At 37.2% G+C, this 22,837-nt stretch overlaps 1 protein-coding gene across 4 annotated transcripts in view; it reads left to right on the top strand.

Moving 5' to 3' along the window:
• LOC111144613 (nuclear receptor binding SET domain protein 3) overlaps positions 1-22,837 on the top strand; it is a 119,889-nt gene that overhangs the window by 34,483 nt on the left and 62,569 nt on the right. For all 4 annotated transcript variants that reach the window (XM_022498999.1, XM_022498998.1, XM_022498997.1 and 1 more), the window contains exons 2-4: positions 13,672-14,390; positions 21,910-21,981; positions 22,589-22,751. In XM_022498999.1, the coding sequence (XP_022354707.1) occupies positions 13,716-14,390; positions 21,910-21,981; positions 22,589-22,751 (910 nt within the window). In that variant the 5' untranslated portion in view covers positions 13,672-13,715. The remainder of the gene's footprint in view (positions 1-13,671; positions 14,391-21,909; positions 21,982-22,588; positions 22,752-22,837) is intronic.

The following is a 22,837-nucleotide window of genomic DNA, read 5'->3' as shown; positions in this document are numbered from 1 at the left end:
ACAGTGATTCAACAGTTATTTACATTACAAAATGCTCTTCACAGTAAGTATAGTTACCATTTGTCACCACACAAATTTATTACAATATTATTGACTATATTTCCTATGTTGTACTTTTTATCCCTATGACTTATTTTACAACTGGAATTTTGTACCTCTTAATCCTCTTCACCTATTTTGCCTGTAATCCCACCCTCTTCCTCTCTGGTAACCAGCAGTTTGTGTATTTATGAGCAGTTTCTGTGTGTGTGTTTGGTTGGTTGGTTGGTTTTGGTTTGGTTTGGTTTGCTCATTTTTTTTTTGTTGTTCTTTGTTTTTTTAAATACAACATAGTGGAATCATATAGTATTTGTCTTTGACTTATTTCAACCTTAGCGTAATACCCTATCCAAATGGCAAGATTTCATTATTTTTTAGGGCTAATATTCTACTGTGTATATATGTCACATCTTTCTTCATGTTATCAGTGGATAGTTAGGTTGCTTTCATATCCTGGCTGTTGTAAATAATATGTAAATTTATGTATTGTATATACATATAATTTATGTATATATGTATATATTAATATATGTATGTTGTATATACACATATATACTATATTATATTGTAAATAATATGCTGCAGTATATGTAGTGCTTGTATCTTTTCAAGGTAGTGTTTTTATTTTCTTTGGTTTAGAGTGGTGTTACTGGATTGTATTGTATTTCTGTTTTTAATTTTTTGAACCTCCATACTGTTTTCCATAGTGATTGCACGAATTTACATTCTCTCCAACCAGTGCACAAGTGTTTCCTTTTCTCTACATCACGGATAATTCTTTCTTTTTTTCTTTTTTCTTTCTTTTTTTTTTTTTTTAAGATTTTATTTATTTATTTGACAGAGATCACAAGTAGGCAGAGAGGCAGGCAGAGAGAGACGGAGAAGCAGGCTACCTGCTGAGCAGAGAGCCCGATGTGGGACTCGATCCCAGGACCCTGGGATCATGACCTGAGCTGAAGGCAGAGGCTTAACCCACTGAGCCACCCAGGTGCCCCAACTTTTTTTCTTTTTTTAAAATTTTTGAGAGAGTGCACTGAGAGCATGAGTGGGGAGAGGCAGAGAGATAGGGAAAGGGAGAGGTAGATTCTTTTTTTTTTTTTTTTTAAGATTTTATTTATGTGACAGAGAGAGATCACAAGTAGGCAGAGCAGCAGGCAGAGAGAGCGGGAAAGCAGGCTCCCTGCTGAGCAGAGAGCCCGATGTGGGACTCGATCCCAGGACCCTGGGATCATGACCTGAGCTGAAGTCCCAGGCAGAGGTGTAACCCACTGAGCCACCCAGGCACCCTGAGAAGCAGATTCTGTGTGGAGCAGGGAGCCCGATGTGGGCTCAGTCGCAGGACGTTGGGGTCATGACCTGAGCCGAAGTTAGATGCCTAACAGACTGAGGCACCCAGGCACCCTTACACTTACTGTTTCTTATCTTTCCATTCTGACTGGTGTGAGATGATATCTCATTGTAGTTTTGATTTGCATTTTCCTGATGATTAGAGTAATGTTGAGCATCTTTTCATGTTTCTGTTGCCCATTTGTATGTCTGCTTTGGAAAAATGTCTATTCAGGTCCTCCCACCCATTTTAATCAGATTATATGGGGTTTTTTGGCATTGAATTATATGAGTTCTTTATATATTTTGGATATTAACCCATTATCAGATATATCATTTGCACATATCTTCTCCCACTTAGTAGGTTGCCTTTTTGTTGTGTTGATGGTTTCCTTTGCAGTGCAAAAGCTTTTTGGTTTAATAGAATTGCAATTATTTATTTTTTGCTTTGGTCCTTTGCCTAGGAGACAGATCCAGAAAAATATTCCTAAGACAGATGTATAAGAGTTTAGTGCCTATGTTGTCTTTTAGGAGTTCTATGGCTTTAGGTCTTATATTTAAGTCTAATTCATTTTGAGTTTATTTTTTTGTATGGCATAAGAAAGTGATCCAGCTTCAGTATTTTGTGTTAAGCTGTCCAGTTTTCCCAACATCATTTGCTGGAAAGACTGCCTTTTCTCTATTGTATATTCTTGCCTCCTTTGTCATAGATTAATTGACCATATATGTGTGGGTTTATTTCTGGGTTCTTTATTTTGTTCCATTGACCTATGTGTCTGTTTTTGTGCCAGTACCATACTGTTTTGATTACTGTAGCTTTGTAGTATAGTTTGAAATCTGGGATTGTGATACCAAGGATTATGATATGGTGATTGTGTTCTTTCTCAAGATTGTCTTTACTTTGAAGTATGTGCTCTTGATACCCACTTTATTGAGAGTTTTTATCATGAATGAATGTCAAGTTCTTTTCTGTACCTATTGAGAAGTTCATATGATTGTTATCCTTCATTTTGTTAATGTGGTGTATCCTTTTGATTGATTTGCTGATACTGAACCATCCTTGCAACCATGGAACAAATCCCACTTCATTGTGGTGATTGATCCCCCCCCCTTTTTTTAAGGTTTTATTCATTCATTCATCAGAGAGCACAAGCAGGGGAGCAGCAGGCAGAGGGAGAAGCAGGCTCCTTGTTGAGCAAGGAGCCCAATGTGAAACTTGATCCCAGGACCCTGGGATCATGACCTGAGCCGAAGGCAAATGCTTAACCCACTGAGCCACCCAGGTGTCCCATGAATGATCCCGTTAATGAATTGTTGAATTAGATTTGCCAACGTTTTGTTGAGGATTTTGCATTTGTGATCATCAGGGATAATGTTCTGTCATTTTCTTCTTTTTCTTTTATAGTGTCTTTGTCTAGTTTTGATCTCAGGATAATACTGGCCTCATAGAATGAATTTGTAAGCATTCCTTCCTCCTCTTCTTCGTCTTTTTTTGAAAGTTTGAGAAGGATAGGTATTAACTCTTTTTTAAATGTTTGGTAGAATTCACCTGTGAAGCCATCTGGTCATGGACTTTTGTTGGAAGTTTTTAGATTACCAGCTGAATTTCATTACTTGTAATTGGTCTGTTCAGATTTTCTTTTCTTTCTGATTCAGTTTTAGAAGATTGTGTGTTCCTAGAAATTTATCCATTTCTTCTAGGTTACCCGATCTGTTGCCATATTTTTCTAGTAGTCTTTTATGATCCTTTGTGTTTCTTTGGTGTTGGTTATCTTTTTATCTCTCATTTTTTATTTATTTGAGTTCTCTCTTTTCTGGCTGAAGGCTTATGAATCTGTTTATCTTTTCAAAGAACCAGATTTTAGTTTCATTGGTCTTTTCTATTTTTTTTTTTTTTTAATTTCATTTAATTTCTGCTCCGGTCTTTATTGTTTCTTTTTTTCTACTGAGTTTGGCTTTTTTTTTTTTTCCCCCTCTTTTTCTAGTTCTATTAGGTGTAAGGTTAGGTTATTTATATGAGATTTTTGATTCTTCTGGTAAGCCTATCTTGCGCTAAATTTCCCTCTTTTTGAACCAGTGTAGTTCTTTTTTTTTTTTTTTAAGATTTTATTTATTTATTTGACAGAACACAAGCAGAGGGAGTGGCAGGCAGAGGGAGAGTGAGAAGCAGGCTCCTGCTGAGCAGGGAACCTGATGCAGTACTCATCCGGGGACCCTTGGATCATGACCTGAGCTCAGTGACCTGAGCTGAAGTCAGACACTTAACTGACTGAGCCACCCAGGCACCCTGCAACCTTTTGTATTTCCATTTTAATTTGTCTCCAGGCATTTTTTATTTCCTCTTTGATTTCTTTTTGACCCATTGGTTGTTCAGTAGTATGTTGTGTAGCCCCTGTGTGTTTGTGTTTTTTGCAGTTGTTTTTTTTTTTTTTTTTTAAAGATTTTATTTATTTATTTGACAGATCACAAGCAGGCAGAGAGGCAGGCAGAGAGAGAGGAGGAAGCAGGCTCCCCTAGAGAGCAGAGAGCCCGATGCGGGGCTCGATCCCAGGACTCCGAGATCACGACCTGAGCCGAAGGCAGCGGCTTAACCCACTGAGCCACCCAGGCGCCCCTGCAGTTGTTTTCTTATAATTGATTTCTAGTTCTATACTGTTGTGGTCAGAGAAGATGTTTGATATAATTTCAGTCTTCTTAAATTTATTGAGACTGCTTTGTGACCTAACATGTTATCTATCCTGGAGAGTGTTCTGTGTACCCTTGAAAAGATGTGTATTCTGACATTTTGGGGTGTGATGTTAGGTGTATATCTATTAAGTCCATCTGGTTTGTTGTGTCACTCAAAGACACTGTTTCCTTATTGATTTTCTGTCTGGATGATATAGCATTGATGTAAGTGGGGATGTTAAAGTCCCCTACTATTGTGTTACTGTCAAATTTCTCCTTTTATGTCTGTTAATATTTGCTTTATATATTTAGGTGCTTTTATGCTTAGTACATTGAGTTTTTACAATTGTTATGTCCTCTTCTTGGATTGACACCTTTATCATTATGTAATGCCATTCTTTGTCTCTTATTACGGTTTTTTGTTTTAAGGTCCCTTTTGTCTGAGAGAAGTATTACTACTCCAGCTTTTTCTTTTTTTTTCATTTACATGGAGTATCTTTTTCCACTTCTTCACTTTCACTCTGTATGTGTCTTTGGGTCTTAAGTGAGCCTCTTGTAGACAGCATATAGATAGGTCTTGTTTTATCCATTTAGTCACCCTATGTCATTTGGAGCATTTAGTCCGTTTGCATTTAAAGTAATTATTGATAGGTATGTACTTATTGCCATTTAGTTAATTGTTTTCCACTTGTTTTTATAGTTCTCTGTTCCTTTCCTTTCTCCTCTTCCTTTTTTCCCATGTGATTTGATGACCTTCTTTAGTGTTTTGCTTGGATTTCTTTTTCTTTATTTTTTGTGTATCACAGGTTTTTGGTATGTGGCTACCATGAGTTTCATAAATAACATCCTATGTGTATGGTTGCTTAAGTTAAAACATATTCTGAGAGCACTCCATTTTTACTCTCTCTCCCATGTTGTATGTATATGACATGATATTTTGCATCTTTTTATTTTGTGTATCCCTTAACTAATTTTTGTAGATAAAGTTGACTTTACTTACTTTTGTCTTTTAATTGCATATTAGCTTTATAAATGATTGATTTACTACCTTTACTTACGTATTGCTTTTATCAGTGAAGGTTTTTCCTTTCATAATTTTCTTCTCATTATATCTTTATTTTCTGCTGAAGGAAGTCTCTTTAAAATCTCTCCCCCACTCCTAACCCCCTTTAACATTTCGTGTAAGGCCAGTTTAGTGGTGATGAACTCCTTTAACTTTTGTTTCTCTGTGAAACTCTTTGTCTCTTCTTCAATTCTGAATGATAACCTTTCTAGGGAGAGTATTCTTAGATGTAGGTTTTTTCCTTTTAGCACTTTAAATACATCATGCCACTCTCTTCTGGCCTGTAAGGTTTCTGCTGAAAAATCAGCTGATAGTGTTGTGGTGTTTCCTTGTCCATAACTATATGCTCTTCTCTTGCTGCTTTTAAGATTCTCTATTTTTAACTTTTGGTATTTTAATAATAATGTGTGTTGGTGTGGATCTCTTTGGGTCCAGCTTCTTTGGGGCTCTCTCTGCTTCCTGGACCTGGATTTCTGTTTCATTCTACAGGTTAGGCGAGTTTTCAGCTATTATTTCTCAGATAAATTTTCTGCCCCTTTTTCTCTCTGTTCTTCTTAAGGGATCCCTCTAATGCAAATGTTAGTATGCTTGATGTTGTTCTGTTGGTCCCATAACCATCCTGTTTTTTTTTTTTTAAAGATTTTATTTATTTTATTTTGATAGAGATCAGTAGGCAGAGAGGCAGGCAGAGAGAGAGAGGAGGAGGAGGCAGGCTCCCCGCTGAGCAGAGAACCCGATGAGGGACTCGATCCCAGGACCCTGAGATCATGACCTGAGCCGAAGGCAGTGGCTTTAACCACTGAGCCACCCAGGCGCCCCACCATCCTGTTTTTCTAAAAAAACTTTATTTATTTAAGTAATCTCTACACCCAACATGGGGCTTGATCTTACAACCCCAAGATCAAGAGTCACACACTCTTCCGACTGAGCTAGCCAGGTGCCCCGCCTATCCTTTTTAAAAAAATACTTTTTTCTTTTTGCTGTTCAGTCTGGGTGCTGTCCAGTACCCTGTCTTCCAGATCTCTGATTCATTCTTCTGCTTCTAATCTGTTGTTGATTCCCTCTAGAATTTTTCATTTCAGTTAGTCTTCATATCCTCTTGGCTCTTTTTTTATATTTTCTATCTCTGTTGAAGTTCTCCTAGAATTCATCCACTTTTCTCTGAAGTCTGGTTCACATCTTTATGACCATTACTTTGAACTCTTTATCAGATAGACTGCTTATCTGTATTTTGTTTAGTTCTTTTTTGGAGATTTTGTTTTATTTTTCCATTTAGAATATATTCCTGTCTTTTTGTTTTGTCTGGCTCTCTCTATTTGTTTCTGTGTATTAGGTAGGTCAGCTATGTCTCCTGGTCTTAAAAGTAATTGCCTTACCTGGAAGACATTCTGTAGTGCAGTCCCCCTTGTCACCAGAACCTGGTGCTCCAGAGTTTTCCCCTGTGTGGGCTGCATTTGTCCTCCTATTGTGACTGGGCCCTGATTGCTGTGGGTGTGCTGCTGGTGGGTGGGCTATCCCTTAGCCCAGCTCTCAGCAGTAACCAGCCACAACTATTGCAGGTGCACTGGTGGGCAGGACTGACCCCCAGGCCTTCTGGTTGCAGTGTATTCAGTCCCAGCACAGCTGACTGAGAAGTTTGACTGTAGCTGCTCAGGGCATGTGAGAGGTTGAGCTAGCCCCCTGCAAAGCTGGCTGAGAGACCTGACCACAACTACAGTGGGCGTGCAGGTGGGCAAAGCTGGCTTACCCCCTTCCCTGGGGCAGAAGTCACTTTGAAGGGGTGCTGGTCTGTAGGGTGTGGTGGGTGGTAGTCATTTTGGTAAGTATTACTCCTGATGAAGGTTGTCTGCTGGGTGTGGTGGGGTAAGAGCTGCTTTGGAGGGGCCCCTGCTAGGATGGGTGGATTGGATGGGGCAGGTTCACAAGGGAAACTGCAGAGCCGGCAAGTGGAGTCAGCAGGGTAGATGGAGAGTTTCAGGCCTGGCTCCTGCAAGTGTCTAGCTGGCTAGGCTGAACGAGGGCAAAAAAAATGACTCACCAGCAGTTCCATTCCCAGAGAAAGCTGTTACAGATCCCTGCCCCTCTGGCATTTGTCCTAAATGCCAATAAATCTCCTTCACTATAACCTAGGCACTTTTCAAACTGCTGCTTCTGCTGGGTCTCAGACCAAGTGACATAGTGCTGTCCCTTTAAGAGCAAAGTCTTGACTTTCTGTGGCCCTCTGGATCTCCCAGAGTTAAGCTCAGGATTTTCTAGCCAGACATTATGGGGGTTTGTCTTCCTGGTGCAGGGACTTGGTCGCCTCCTCAAGGAGCATCTCTGTGCCTGTGATATCCCTGCCACTTGAAGGTCACTGCATCAGGGGTTTTTTTGGTTTCTGACCAGTTGTCTGCCCCTCCTACCCTTCACATTGGGTCTTCTCTTTATGTCTTTAGCTGTGAATGATCTGTTCTGGTAGTCAGCTTGTTTTCAGAGTGAGTTGCATGACATGTAGTTGTCATCCTGGTATGTCTGTGGGAGAAGGGGAACTCATGATCCTCCTACTCCCCCATCTTCCCCTGTTCTCCAGGCTACCATTTTTATTTATTTATTTATTTATTTATTTAAAAGATTTTATTTATTTATTTGTCAGAGAGCACAAGCAGGGGGAGCAGCAGGCAGAGCAGGCAGAGGGAGAAGCAGGCTCCCTGCTGAGCAGGGAGCTCAATGTGGGACTCCATCCCAAGACCCTGGGATCATGACCTGAGCTGAAGGCAGACACTCAACCGACTGAGCCATTGAGGCGTCCCTCATGGCTACCATTTTTAAATTACCTTTTTCTTTTTTTAACCGTGTCCTTTGAAAAGCAAAAGTTTTAAATTTTGAAGTCTACTTTGTCAGTCTTTTTCATTCATAGTATTTGTTTAAGAAAATCTTTGCCTAACCCAGTGGTATATTTTGTCCCATGTTTTTATTCTAGAAGTTTTATCATTCTGACTTTAGTATTAGGTTTATGAGCTAATTTTAGTTCTTTTCAGGTATAATGTTAAGTAAGGGTTAAGGCTCAGTTTTCCCATAACTAATATCCAGTCAGTTGTTCTAGCTCCATTTGTTGAAAGTACTCTCCTCTCACTTTGAATAACCTTGACACCTTTGTGGTAGATCAGTTGACCATGTAACTATGGGTATCAGTATTTTAAATATGTATTTATTTATTTATTATTTTTTATAATGAGTATAACATATTTTTACCAAGCAAGGAATTAGTGGGTGAGTAAAGTTATACTGTAGGGTGATATCTCCAGAAATCTGGCAGGTAAATGGGAATATACTAATTATAAGCCCTCAGAAGATAGGGACTGTTTCTGTCATTTATTAATTAAGCAACAATGAACAAGACATACATGGTCTCTTCCCATGTCTGCCTTTTTAGAGCCTGCAGTTGAGTAAGGGAGACAGACAATAAGAAGGTAAACACAGGTTCGTATAACACAGATCATGGTAAATGCTATAAAGGAGAAAAATAGGCTTAGTCAGTAGAATGAGCGGGGAATCTCAGAAGGCCTCTCAGAGGGATTATGTGTGTTCAGGTAGCTGGAGTAGCATATGTGAAGATCCTGATTGCAAAGGCGAAGTTGGCGTATTTGAGAAACTGAACAAAAGCCCATGTGGCTGGAGTGCAGTCCTTACAGCACAGAGTATTGGTAAATGACTTTGGAAATGTGAACTGTGGTCTGACCATGCAGGGGCTTGCTGGCTGTGATAAATAGTTTTGATTTTATTTGAGTGCATTGGGAAGGCCCTGAAGGTTTGTTCTTTTGTTTTTGCTTAAGACTATGTAGCTACTATCTAGATCAATATGTTAAATACAACTAGCAGCTCAGAAACCTCCCTTTTGGTCTTATCCAGTGTTTATAGCCCACTCTCTCTACCTCCCAGTAAGCAAGTACTGTTTTGACAGATATCTCCATAGAATGAGTGAGTTTGTTTGTTTGTTTGTTTGTTTGTTTGTTTATTTATGAGAGAGAAAGAGAGAACTTGCACGAGTTGGGCGAGGGGCAGAGGGAGAGAGCAAATCCTCAGGCAAACTCCCCACTTAGCAGAGAGCCTGATGCATGGCTTGTTCCCAGGACCCCGAGATCATGACCTGAGCCGAAGTCAGATGCTTAGCTGACTGAGCCACCCAGGCGCCCTCCATAGAGTTAGTCTTAACTTTATCCTATTTTGAACCTTATATAAATAAAATCACATTGTATACTATATAAGTGGAATCACTGTGTCTGGCTTCTTTCACTCAAAATGACATTGTGAGAGTCATCCATGTTATTGAGTATAGCAGTAGTTCCTTTTTCTTGCTGTATTTTGAGAGGTAGTCAAATAATTGGGTTCATTTTTGAAAGGAGACTGGCTGTTATATGGGAAAATAGATCATAGGCAGGAGAAGAAGCATGAAGACTGAAAAAGTAGCTATGGAATAGACTAAGTGAGGAGATTGGACTAGTGTGAAGAAGAAAATATATGGAATGAAATAGGCAGTTATGAGATGTATACTTTGAAGATAAAACTCCAGGAGTTTACTGATACATTGGGGAAGAGTAGAAGTGAGGGTATGGGATGTATCGCAGTCCCAGGTATCTGGCTTGGGCAACTGATATAGGGGTTTCTTTTTTTCTCATAGGAAGACACATGGAAGTAGAATAAAAACTAAGTTTGTTATTGGGTATTTTAAGATACTTGTGAGATACAAGGGAAACTGTCAGACATACATTTGGATGACGGCTATGGAACATAATTGGAAAGAAGTGCAAAGTATGAATAATTTGTAAATGAGGTGTCAGCTGCCCTAGAGAGTACAGTATTGAATTAGAAGATCTGAGTTTCACCATTTTTTTCAGCTTCTGTTGGATATGTTAAAAGGGCAAATCACTTGGTCTTTTTGAATGCCCTTTCTTCACATCTATAAAATGGGAATAATATTTTGCTTTGTAGGATTAAACAAAGTGTAATATGTGAGGAAGGCCACATTTTGTAGTTATTTGGGCCTGAGAATGCTCAGAAAAGTTTATTCATGCCTATACAGTTTGAGTTGGTAGGAAAGTCAGATTATGGAAGACCTTGAGAGGTGTGGAAGGGACTTGGTATAGTATGGGGCTTTAGAGTTTCTTAGAAAGGGAGTAGACTTAATCAAAGTTTGGTTTAAGGACACATCTTCTAGCTATTGTGCAGGGAGGAATTAAAGATGAGAAATATCTAGAAAATCAGTTGTCATAGTTCAGAATTAAGGTGCTGAGGGCTTGGCCTGACATGGATCAGAGATTTCAGTGGAAGAAACTACAAGATTTGTTCAGTGCCTCATTTTGTGGCTTCACTGAGAGGGGAGAATCAGCCACCCACATGACTAAGGCTTCTAGCCTGGGAAGCTAGAGAAATAGTGGAAGCAATGACAAATCTGGGGTAGTCTGAAAGGAAAAATGAATTAGGGAAAGGACAGTTCATTCAGTTTTGAACATTTGACTCCTACAGTGTGGTTGTCTTTGGGTAGCTGGATATTCTCTGGCAGTTAGATATTGTGGTAAAGAGGGCAAGAGATTGATTCTTTTTCGGGTTTAATCACTAATGAGCTTTGTGGTCTTGGAAAACTTAGCATCTCAAATATTAAATGTAGTCATCTAAAAAATGAAACTAACACCTGTCCTGTCAGCCTTACAGGATTGTTTTGAGGATCAAATAAGAATGCATGTGAAAATACTGTGTAATGGTAAACTCCTATATAATTTTAAGATGGTAATGTTATTTCCTTTCTTAGTTCAAACTAAAATGAAATATTTGGTTCTATGGCTAGAGAAGAAAAGGGGGAAAATACCAAACTTCTTAAAAGTTTGTGTTTGGAACTAAATCAGAAACATTAGAAACCTTAGTTCTCTGAATACATATGCCTGAAAACCTCTGTAGATTATAATTTGGGAGACTAATCTGGAAGCTGATCTTGTATATGACAGTTATGAGAACCAAAAACACAGGTTGCATCTTGTCAAATGTCAGTATTTAATTTGCCTTCAAGTTGGAAGTTCAAAGAACTTCTGAATTCCACCTGTATAGTTGCCCCATGTGTTTATAGAATTTTAGAACATACAATTCTTTGTCTGTGAACTATACATTTTTGCCAAGGGTCAGATTAGGGTAATGTTTCAATTCTTCAGCTATGCATAAAGAAGTGATTCCTAACATTTATCAGTGTTACCAGTATGTTACCACTGGTTAGCATTACTGATTCTGAAACCAAACTGCCTAGATGTAATCCCAGCCCTGTCAATTAAAGACTAGCCTTGTGCACTTGAACAAGTCATTTAACCTCAGTGTGCCTCTAATTTCCCAGTCTGTAGTGGGAACTAAGGTTAACATCTACCTGAAGGTTGTTGGGAGGTTTGAATGTGCTGTATGTAAAGCACTGAGATTGGTTCCTGGTACATACTAAGCTCCATTTAAGAGTTAGTGGCAGGAAAAAAAAAAAAAAAAGTTAGTGGCAGTTACTATAGAATAAATTAGTTTTCATTTTGGCAGTGATTGGGAATAAAGAACATGAACAGAAGAATCAGATCCTCTCAGAAGTTATGGCTGAGTGAAGTAGAAGTGGTAGCATGGTAAAAATCATGGAGTGTAGTATCAGACACACTTAGATACAAATAGTAATTTTGTCCTTTTTGCTTTATAGTTTAAAGCAAGGCACCTAACCTCTCTGAAGCTCAGTTTCTTTTCCCTATGAACCAAGAGTCACCATACCTATCCTACAGATTTGTTACGAGGATTAAATTAGAAAATGTACAAAGTGCTTGGCCCAGAGTAGATGCCAAAAAATGAGAGTGCTGTCTAATACCCCCCTGCACCCCATTCCACGATAAGGGCAGTTTGATTTCCTGTATGCTCTTGTATTCATTTGTTTGCAATTTTAGAGCTTCTAAAATTCTTTCCATTTTAGCAGTGTAAACAGCAGCTGTTTAATTGGATCCACCTTGAAAAGTGTATTGTCAGCTTTTCTTTGCTGTTTTGGGTTACGTGCTTTATCACTCTGGTAAATCCTACAACAATCAAGATAGTAGACATTATTAATTGGTCATAGAATCAAACTGGACTGTAACCTCACTGTCCTTCTTCACAGTGTTCCATGCAGCTAAAATCAGTCATCAGACTCAATACAGTAGAGAATCCTCTCGGCCTTTAGGGCTTTCTAGAAGAAATGTTCATGAGATAATCAAAATAATATCTGAACTGTCCATTAATCCTGTCTCAAGATGTGGACTTGTCACTTTATGACAACACAGAGTGGTTTTAAAATATTTCCTAATAGATGCTTATCTGTATTACAACATTGTTACATAACATTAACATCTTTAGGCACCTTCTAGAGGAGGTACAATAATTATAAGAGTATAATGCAATAACTACAATGCAAAGATTGTAATGCAGTGACCCAGCTAAGAGGGTGCATCAGAATCAGCTGGAATGTGATCTTTAAATATTCATACTCTAGGCCTCACCCCAGATGTATCTAATCAGATCATCAGTAGATAGATGTTGATTGACATGTACATTTTGTAACACTACCCCAGATGATCATATTTATGCCACTGGTTAAAAACAACTAATACTGTCAAGAGTATAGCGAATCAGGCACCCTCACTACTGGTATGATGGTATACTGATACTGCAGAACCATTCTATAGGCTGTGCTGTATCTATTAAAATTTCAAATTTGTCTAATATGAATACATACCTGCCCAAAGATGTAGTTTCAAGAAAGTTTCCTGTAGACCAGTTCATAATTTCAAACAATTGTGAGCAGCTAAGTGATCGTCAGTACACAAATGGTTAAGTACATCGTGGTATAGATAGCACAGTTGTTTACTGTGTTACTATTTAATAAAGCATATATGAAAATTATACATGTTGACGTAGAAATATATCTAAGATACATTGTCAAGTTGAATAAGAAAATCACAGAATCAACCTTATTTTTAAAATTTTATGTGTAACTATATAAAGATTTGGAAGAATACTCATCAAAGTATTTATAGTGGTTATCCATGACAGAAGAATGGGAATGATCAAGAGGGAGGAATAGGCCTTTTTACGTTTGTATTTAAAATATTTGCAATAAGATTTTGTTATTTTTTGTAACAACAAAGAGAACTACTGGACAAAACATGAGTGATTTAAAGGAAGCTTGTATGGAACCTAATTTATATGTGTCAGAACACTGCTTACTTTGCAAATACCAGTTTTACCCTGAGACTTGTCATTTCTAACTTTGGAAACAGAAAGGAATGCAAAACTATTTTGAACGTTTGCTAAGAGGATAATATTTTGTTACTAAAATTTTGGAAGTAATTGAGGGTTTCAAATAGATAAGTATTTAAGGTAAAAAGCATTTGACTTGTATCAGAATTATATTGGCTACCTGTTTTAAAAATATTTAGTGTTTGTGTATATCTGGATATGAAAACTAGGTACAGGATATTTTAGTGAATTCTTTTTCAATCGAAAAGCCTCTAGCCTGTGAGAATATTAACACTTTTTAATCTCCTCTTTTAAAACTTTAGGCCCGATGAGAGAAAGGGAAAGTTAAGGATGCTGGAGCAGAACAATGGATTTCTCTTTCTCTTTCATGCAAGGGATCATGGGAAACACAATTCAGCAACCACCTCAACTCATTGACTCCGCCAACATCCGTCAGGAGGATGCCTTTGATAACAACAGTGACATTGTTGAAGATGGTGGCCAGACACCATATGAAGCTACCTTGCAGCAAGGCTTTCAGTACCCACCTACAACAGAAGATCTTCCTCCACTCACAAATGGCTACCCCCCATCAATCAGCATGTATGAAACTCAAACCAAATACCAGTCATATAATCAGTATCCCAATGGGTCGGCCAATGGCTTTGGTGCAGTTAGAAACTTTAGCCCCACTGACTATTACCATTCAGAAATTCCAAACACAAGACCACATGAAATTCTGGAAAAACCTTCTCCTCCACAGCCACCACCTCCTCCTTCGGTACCACAAACTGTGATTCCAAAGAAGACTGGCTCACCTGAAATTAAACTAAAAATAACCAAAACTATCCAGAATGGCAGGGAATTGTTTGAGTCTTCCCTTTGTGGAGACCTTTTAAATGAAGTACAGGCAAGTGAGCACACAAAATCAAAGCATGAAAGCAGAAAAGAAAAGAGGAAAAAAAGCAACAAGCATGACTCATCCAGATCTGAAGAGCGCAAGTCACACAAAATCCCCAAATTAGAACCAGAGGAACAAAATGTAAGTTGAAACATATTTTTGAAAAATTTTGTAATAATTCAGATTTACTGGAAGTCCAAGAGATATTTTCCCATTTTTATCCCTTCAAATTTAAATATTTCTGATAACTTCTTTCTCCTAATCCCAGGCAAGGAGCTTGAGATATTCTAATGGGTGCTGAGTAAAATTTTTTGACTAAATGAATGTACATCATTAGAGTGAAGAAATATTTTTAAAACATGGGATACTAAGGCTGCTTATGTTTCTTTGTCTAATAGCTTCACTTATTTTTATTTGTTTATAATGAACTCCTGGTTTCTAAAGATGAAGAGGAAAGGCAAAGAGAAGATGGTTAATTGTATTGTTTTTTCTTTTATTTAGGCCAACTTTTCCCAGTGTTAATGACTTAATACTCATTACTAATGTGTTTGCTACAAAATAAACTGAAGTGGGGCAACTGGGTGGGTTAAAGCCTCTGCCTTCAGCTCAGGTCATGATCCCAGGATTCTGGGATTGAGCCCTGCGTCAGGCTCTCTGCTCAGCAGGAGCCTGCTCCCTCCTCTCTCGCTCTGCCTGCCTCTCTGCCTACTTGTGATCGCTGTCTATGAAATAAATTAAAATCTTTAAATAAATAAATAAATAAACTGAAGTAATAGAGGGACTCCTTTTATTAAAACCAGTTAGTATTCCTATATATTAAAACTTCAGGTGGAATTTTTATGAGTCATCCTTCATAGGTATGATGCATGCTGCCAAATTCTTTTTAGTATATCTGCGGTTTAGTATGAATTTCCTTATTAATAGGTATGTAACAAAGCAGGTCTAGCTTGAGTGAAGTTTTTAGTTAGTATTCTAATACATGGTGTGAATTGAAGACATTTCCCAGACATTGATGGGAAAAAATAAGTATCTATTTGGCAACATTTGTCTGCTTTTATATCTGGTATGCCCGAATAGGTTAATTTGTTATCTTCTGTTTAAAGAAGTGTTTACTTCATACCAACTCACCTTTTCCTTGGTAGCCGGGTTCAGGTACTTCATACAGCTCAAATGTAATTCTTTTCTGGAGTAATCAGTAAGGCTACACTGATTCTAGACTCTCCCAAGTCTCAGTGTAATATTTGAAACATATTTCAAAATGTTTTTCTCATTTTTCTGTAGTTTTATTTATTCGTTTATCAATTATTGATTAAGTACCTACTCTGTGCTAGACTCTTTCCTAAGAATAGCAATAAGTGAGATTAAAGATGTCTACTTTCAGTTTGCTTATATTCTAGTAAGAGGAACAAGATAATACATATATATATGTACCAATGTATGAACAAAGTTGAGTTTTGGGGAAAAATCCAGGGTTTTTTGTATTGTTTTGTTTGTCTCTCTCCCCTTTGTTTCTCTCCCTCCCCCGTCACTTTTTCACCTTACCCCCTTTCTCCCTCTCCCATCCTTCTTTCCCTTTTTCTCTTTGTTACTCTCTCCTTTCCCTCCTCTCTTTTTTCCCAAAGAGAAAAAAAGAGTTCTTGTTAATTGAATTTTGATTAATTAAAATCTATCACACATGGGGAATAGTTACAAATTTAAGCAATGAATGCCGTAACAGTTGTACTCCATTCTGATACTGGAACTTTAAAGCTAGGGCCCCCAAGGCTCTTGCTTGTTGTTAGTACCATGCTTCAGCACTGTACAGAGGACCAGTGATGTTCACAAACTAATTGGTTTTGTAACCTTATGTTTTTTGTTGTTGTTTTAATTAGGTTTCTTCAACTTGAACAACATTTATTTTGTTTCCCTTAGGACAGTTTCTTGTAAGTGTTCAATTTTTGATACCCTTGTGCCTCCTGGTTGTTACTAAGGGTCCAAGCCCTTACTTGGTGTTAAGCATTATAGAGGGCTTAGAAATGAAAGAGGAGCTCAAGTGAGAGTCTGCTGATGCCACTGGACAGCTCCCCTCCCCAGATGCTTAAAGAAGCATAATGAGAACTGAGTGCTTGGAGAAAAACTTTGAAACGTTTGTCCTTAAGCTGGATTTGCGTTTATATATAATTTTGTTCCTTCAAAGCCCACTCATAGGTTCTTTTTTGAACAAACAATCTCGTTTAAGGTAATAGTTCGTGATTTCTCACTACTTCTTTCTTTCCTTTTTCTTGGTGTTTGATCTTACAAGTATTTCCAATTCTGAGCTGTTTGGCCTTCTAGAGAGTGACTATTATTTGGAACAACCTAACTATATCTCTCAACAATAAAATGTGTCCAGACATCTCGGCAGCAAGAGATCTGAGATCACTACTGAAATTGTATATTTTGTAATGCTCGTTTAGCTGTTTTTCCTCCTATCAAATTAGAAACATGTGGAAGTGTTTCTGCATGTCTTCCTCCTTGGCAGGTGTCATGCCTCTGGCATGTGAGTGTAGGCCCTATTCAGACATTGGTCTTCCACCAGCACCTCAGTGGGTTTATCCACTAAGACTAGTCTCATTAACTCTTAGCTTGCCATTTTTACTTATAAAAAAGCCAAATAGTGGCTTCTGTTCCATCAGCACTAAGTTAGACTTTATGTTTGTTTCAGAGTATTAGGTCTTAAAATTCTTAGAAACTTTTCACATGCAAAATGTTCTTTTTGTACAGATAAACGTTTTAGTGTTTGAGATTATGCACTTAAGCTATGGAGAGTGCTGTGAATTGTGTAAGACTAATGATTCATAGACCTGTACCCCTGAAACAAATAATACATTATATGTTATTAAAAGAAGAGTTATGCACTTAAGGTTATTCAGAAAGTAAAAGAAAAATGCATGAATAATTTATTGCCTTTGAATTTTTTTTCCACCTTAAATGTTGATTTAAGATTTTTTTAAATGTACAATTTTGCTTAATGTTTTGAAAATTCTTAGGGATTTGGAATTCTGCCAGGTTTGATGCATGTTATTCATCCTAATAAATCTCTCTTTTTTTAAAAAGATTTTATTTTAAAAAAATTTTTATTTATTTGACAGAGAGAGAGATCACAAGCAGGCAGAGAGATAGGCAGAGAGAAGTGAGGAAGCAGGCTCCTTGCTGAGCAGGGAGTGTGATGCGGGGCTCGATTCCAGGACCCTGGGATCATGACCTGAGCCGAAGGCAGAGGCATAATCCACTGAGGCACCCAGGCGCCCCAGATCTCTTGCGTTTTAATAAAAGCACTAGGGCAAATTTTTTAAAAGGAATATTTTGGATAATGTTATTTTAGTTGCTCTCTTAAAGTATTTTTTCCTGTTTAAGAAACTTCTTGTTATTCTTTCCTGGAATATGGGTCTTTCCGTATGGAATCAGCTAAAAATGTAAAAAAAGAGGTATATACCCATAAAATCAAATATTTAAAACTGAGGAGAGCTAACTCATTGTCATCTTTTTCTCTGACGCTCTCTTACTAAAGCATCACTGTTAGTACCAGAAAAGGTATCTTTTGTCCTTACTTGATTTTAATCTCTTTTAAGCTTATCTATCCTTCCAGCAACTAAAGGAAAATGGATGTTATACCCAGAAGTATTTTATCTGTTGGCATTTTCTGACTCATTTTTCTTGACTCCTCAGTATTTGACTTCCATTGACCATGTTGTCTTAAAAACTTCACCCCTTAATTGGTGTTTATGATACTATGTTATCTGTTGGTTTATCTCCTTACTTTTCTGCTTTCTTTTGAGCTCAAGTCAGGGTCCACTGGATATTTTTCCCACCCCAGCCCCAACCTTGCTTAGCTTCTGAGATCAGATGAAATCAGGCACATTCAGGGTGGTATGACTATAAGACTAAATGCCTCCTAGATATTTCTGTTTTGTGCATGCATTAGCACATTTTACAAGGTATATTTCCTTTCTATCACTGCATCATCCTTATTTGACTTGTTTTTCTTTCTTTTATTTATATAGTCTTAAAAGCTTAGAATAAATCTTAGGCTTATTTCTCTCCCTTGCCATTGTTTTCCTTTTAAGATGAATCTGTAAACAATTTTAACAGTGTTTTAAGCTAGCCTGAAGCAAAAGCTAGCATTCTGGAACAAACCATTAAAATAATAATAATACATTAAAAAAATATAAGACATTTGTTTTTTTTTTTTACATCTTTTTTTTTTTTTTAAGATTTTATTTATTTGACAGAGATCACAAGTAGGCAGAGAGACAGGCAGAGAGAGAGGGAGAAGCAGGCTCTCTGCCGAGCAGAGAGCCTGATGCAGGGCTTGATCCCAGGACCCTGAGATCATGACCTGAGCCAAAGGCAGAGGCCTAACCCACTGAGCCACCCACACGCCCAATTTACATCATTTTTTTAATCTTGAGGAATATTCTAAAAAAACAACATTATTAATAAAATCATAGGTCTATTTCAAGATTTCTTACTATCTTCTGGAAGGTAGAAAACCACTAAGTTTTTCTCCAGGGAAGGGTGCAAATGGAATGCAGTATTGCATTACTGCATGTAGCAAATGCAAACCAGGAGGAAAAGGAAACAATTTATAACCCCCCCCCCCCAAAATAAGACATTTGAATAATAAAAAGTTTTGAAGGAAATCCCGTCTTTAATCCAGAAAGGGAAAAAGGTTAATGGACTTCAGACCAGTTCTTAAAATAATAGTAGGATTCTGTTGTTTGGCAAAGATGAATCACTCCTTATCTATCAGCCCTCAAAAGGAGTTAAGGAGATCCCTTACACCCAGACATCACGAAGATTGAATGTGCAGAGGAGGATGACTCGCTTTCTTAGTGGCGTATGTACTTCCTCAAGTGGCCTTGTCTTCTTGTGGTAGCTTGAGAATGAGAAGTGGAGGTGAAGGCTTAAACTACTTCTGTAGATTGAAGTGAAGCTACCCAAAGGACCTGTAGACTGCTTTATTCTTATACCAGCATTTTGGAAAACAGTTTTCATTTGAACATAGATTTTTCTTTCCTTGCTCAACGAGTGTGTCCTATTAGATTACATAGTCATGATACCACCACAGACACATCTGACAGTGAATTTTGTGCCCATCAGCAACTTGTCACTACTTTTTTTTCCAAAATACTCTCCGTGTAATAGCTAACATGATTTTTAAAAAACATAAATTGGTGTATGTTACTTCTCTACCTAATCCTCTTTGGTGGCTTTTTATTGCCCTTAATATAAAATGCTTGACTATACTTACTTGTAATATAGCTTGCCTCCCCTCTCTCATCTTATAACCTCTCTCTTTGGGTAATTAAGTCAGTTGTAAAGGCCTTCCTGAAATTTCTACTTTTTAAGCCCCAGAAACTTCACACATGCCATGCCTTCTTTCTGGAATATTCTGCCCACTTTTTAGTAGACTAACTACTCTTCCTCTGACTCTCAGATCATAATGGACTTTCTCAGAGAGGCCTTTCCTGACCTTCATATTTAAAGATACACACTCTGGGGCGCCTGGGTGGTTAGTAGTTAAGCGTCTGCTTTTGGCCTGGGTCAGGATCCCAGGGTCCTGAGATTGAGCCCCACATCGGACTCCCTGCTTGGTGGGAAGCCTGCTTCTCCCTCTCCCGCTCCCCCTGCTTGTGTTCCCTTTCTTACTGTGTCTCTCTCTGTCAAATAAATAAATAAAATCTCCAAAAAAAAAAAAAAAAAAAAAAGGAAAAAGTAATAAAGATACACACTCCCACATTATTTCTCTTCATATATTTACATTGTATAAGTGTATGTTTTTAATTGTTTACTGTCTGTCTGTCCTACCCAACTGTAAGCTTTCTGAGGTGAGTGATCAAATCTATTTGTTTCATCATTGCATACCCACCTACTAGAACAGTGCCTTGAAAGTCATAGGTACTGCTGAATAAGTGATTGATAATTGGTGTTTAGGATGTTAGTCTGGCTTCTCATTTCCTAATAGTTACAAACCTTTCTACAATTTTTTATTTAATAAAATTTTGTTTTTGCTGTTTTTGTAACAGTGTCTTCAATTAATTGAAAATTTTAAGTAGCTTCTAGAATTACCCATATTTTAAAATTGAAATTAAGACTTAATTTGATGGGTATATCTCTTTATGCCATCTAAATTAAGTTCTGTTCTTTGACAAGTGAGAAGTCTTAAAAAAATCTTTTAAATTACAAAAGTGATATGCTTTTTACAGGAAATACATGTAACACAAAAATATAGATCTTCCTTCACCATTTCCCTAACCTCATTCCCCAGAGATAACTACTTTTATCATTCTGGTATAAAATGTATCAAATACCTCTTAAGGCATGTATGGGCTATTTTAAAATAAAAAGTTGGAAGATGTTGATAGACATATAGATTAATGGCATGAAATAATGCTATACTTAACCATCTTCTGCTTAGATGTTCTTTTGTTTTCTGTAGGTTCTTAAAATATAATTGCCCAATTGAAGAATGATATATTTTCAATTTTGATAGATACTTCTAAGTACCCTTCCCAAAGGGTTGTAGAAATTAATTTTTAAGTAATATATGTGTGGGTTTTATGATTGGAAAAGTAATGTTTATCATAGACAATTTGAAAATACAGAAAGGCACACCAAAACAATCACTTTTCCATCACCTGGTAGTATTCTAATTTTTATTTCTGTGCACATTAAAAAAAAATTATTTTGGGGTGCCTGGATGGCTCAGTGGGTTAAGCGTCTGCCTTCAGCTCAGGTCATGATCCCAGGGTCCTGGGATTGAGCCCCACATTGGGCTCCCTACTAAGCGGGGAGCCTCTTTCTCCTCTCTCTGTCAAATAAATAAATAAAATTTAAAAAATAAATTTAAAAAAATATTTTTCCAAGATTGGAATCATATTATACAAACTGCTTTGCAGTTTTTTCTTTTCAAATAACATTATATTGTTATTTTCCTATGTCATTTTATTTATTTTTTTCAAAAGATTTTATTTTTAAGTTATCTCTGCACCCAATGTGGCACTTGAACTCACAAACCTGAGATCAAGAGCTGCAGGCTCTACCAGCTAAGCCAGTCAGGCACCCCTCCCATGTCATTTTAAAATGTATGTTATTTCACTATCTTGTTATACTATAACTTATTAGGCTAACTTAAATTACTGGACATCTAGATTGTTTTCTAGTATTTGCTCTTATAAATAGCACTAGTGTGCGTATCTTTTTGTGTATTTATACCTCTCAATGCTTTTCAGTATACATATACATTTAGAAGTGGATTTGCTGGATCAGAGTCTGTAAATTTAAGGTTTTTCATACATGCCATGTTGCTCTCCTGAAAAATTCCAAGTTACTTCTTACTAGCAGTCTGAGAGTGCTCATTTTTCTGCACCCTGTTAGGTTAAAAAACAACAGCAACAACAATCAACACCTAAGTTTTAAAAAGTAATAAGAAATGAGAGATATAGCTATGGTGTGGAATGGAACATGAATTTAAGACATAGCATCATGTACTGCAGCAGTTGTGTTCTTATTACCTATGTTATTCAATTAATAAATGTCCTTTATTCTCTTTCCTATTTAGTTTTGGTTCTTTTTGTGTATGTCACTGTTCTTTGGTTGGCTGCCATTTTCTTCTTTTTATCTATACCTTTTCACCTAGAGACCAAATGAGAGGGTTGACACTGTGTCCGAAAAACCAAGAGAAGAGCCAGTACTAAAAGAGGACCCCCTGGTGAGTTGCCGTATTGAATACTGTCTAACCAGGGATGGGGTAAGGAGGTAAAGCAGGGGGATTATATTATAACACATTCCATACGTATTATTACAGTTCCATACTTCTGGATTTCAGAAACTATACTGAAATAAATCTTGGAGCTGGTTTAAGAGGTAGATACTTTCAGTGAATTATTGTTCTTTTTAAAACTATGACCACTTTTTCTTATTGAAATATAATCGACATATATCATTATATTAGTTTCGGGTGTACAACATATTGATTTGATATGTATATGCATTGCAAAATGACCGCTGAAATAAGTGTAGTTACTGTCACCATACAAAATCACAAAAATATATTTATGACCATTTTTTAATGGATTATGTGAATTCTCAAGATGCCTTATCAGTAATGAGACATCAGAAATATCAGTCCTATTTTCAGTATTTGGAGTGGGGCTTATTATTTTCTTTCTCTTCCTTTTTGCTAGTTATGGTTAAGTATTAGGGAAAGTATAATTGAAGATAAATTTTACATGGTGAGCATGTTTAATGTACTTTGTTCATAGTTTCTTTTCTTTTTTTAAAATTTGCTGATGAAGTTTTACAACCTTTTCCTGTAGGTTCAGCCAATATTATCTTCTGTTCCAACAACAGAAGCATCGGCTGGTGTTAAGTTCCAGGTTGGCGATCTTGTTTGGTCTAAGGTGGGAACCTATCCTTGGTGGCCTTGTATGGTTTCAAGTGATCCCCAGCTCGAGGTTCATACCAAAATTAACACGAGAGGTAAGTAAAGGCACAAATAGATATTAAAGGTTAGGGGAAAAAATTGAATCTTAAATGTTGTATATGACTGTAAGGATATGCACATA

The sequence above is a fragment of the Enhydra lutris genome, unplaced genomic scaffold (genome assembly GCF_002288905.1).
Source record: "Enhydra lutris kenyoni isolate GAN:26980312 unplaced genomic scaffold, ASM228890v2 scaffoldscaffold11, whole genome shotgun sequence".
Taxonomy (NCBI): Eukaryota; Metazoa; Chordata; class Mammalia; order Carnivora; family Mustelidae; genus Enhydra; species Enhydra lutris.
This window is presented reverse-complemented; position numbering and strand designations above follow the sequence as displayed.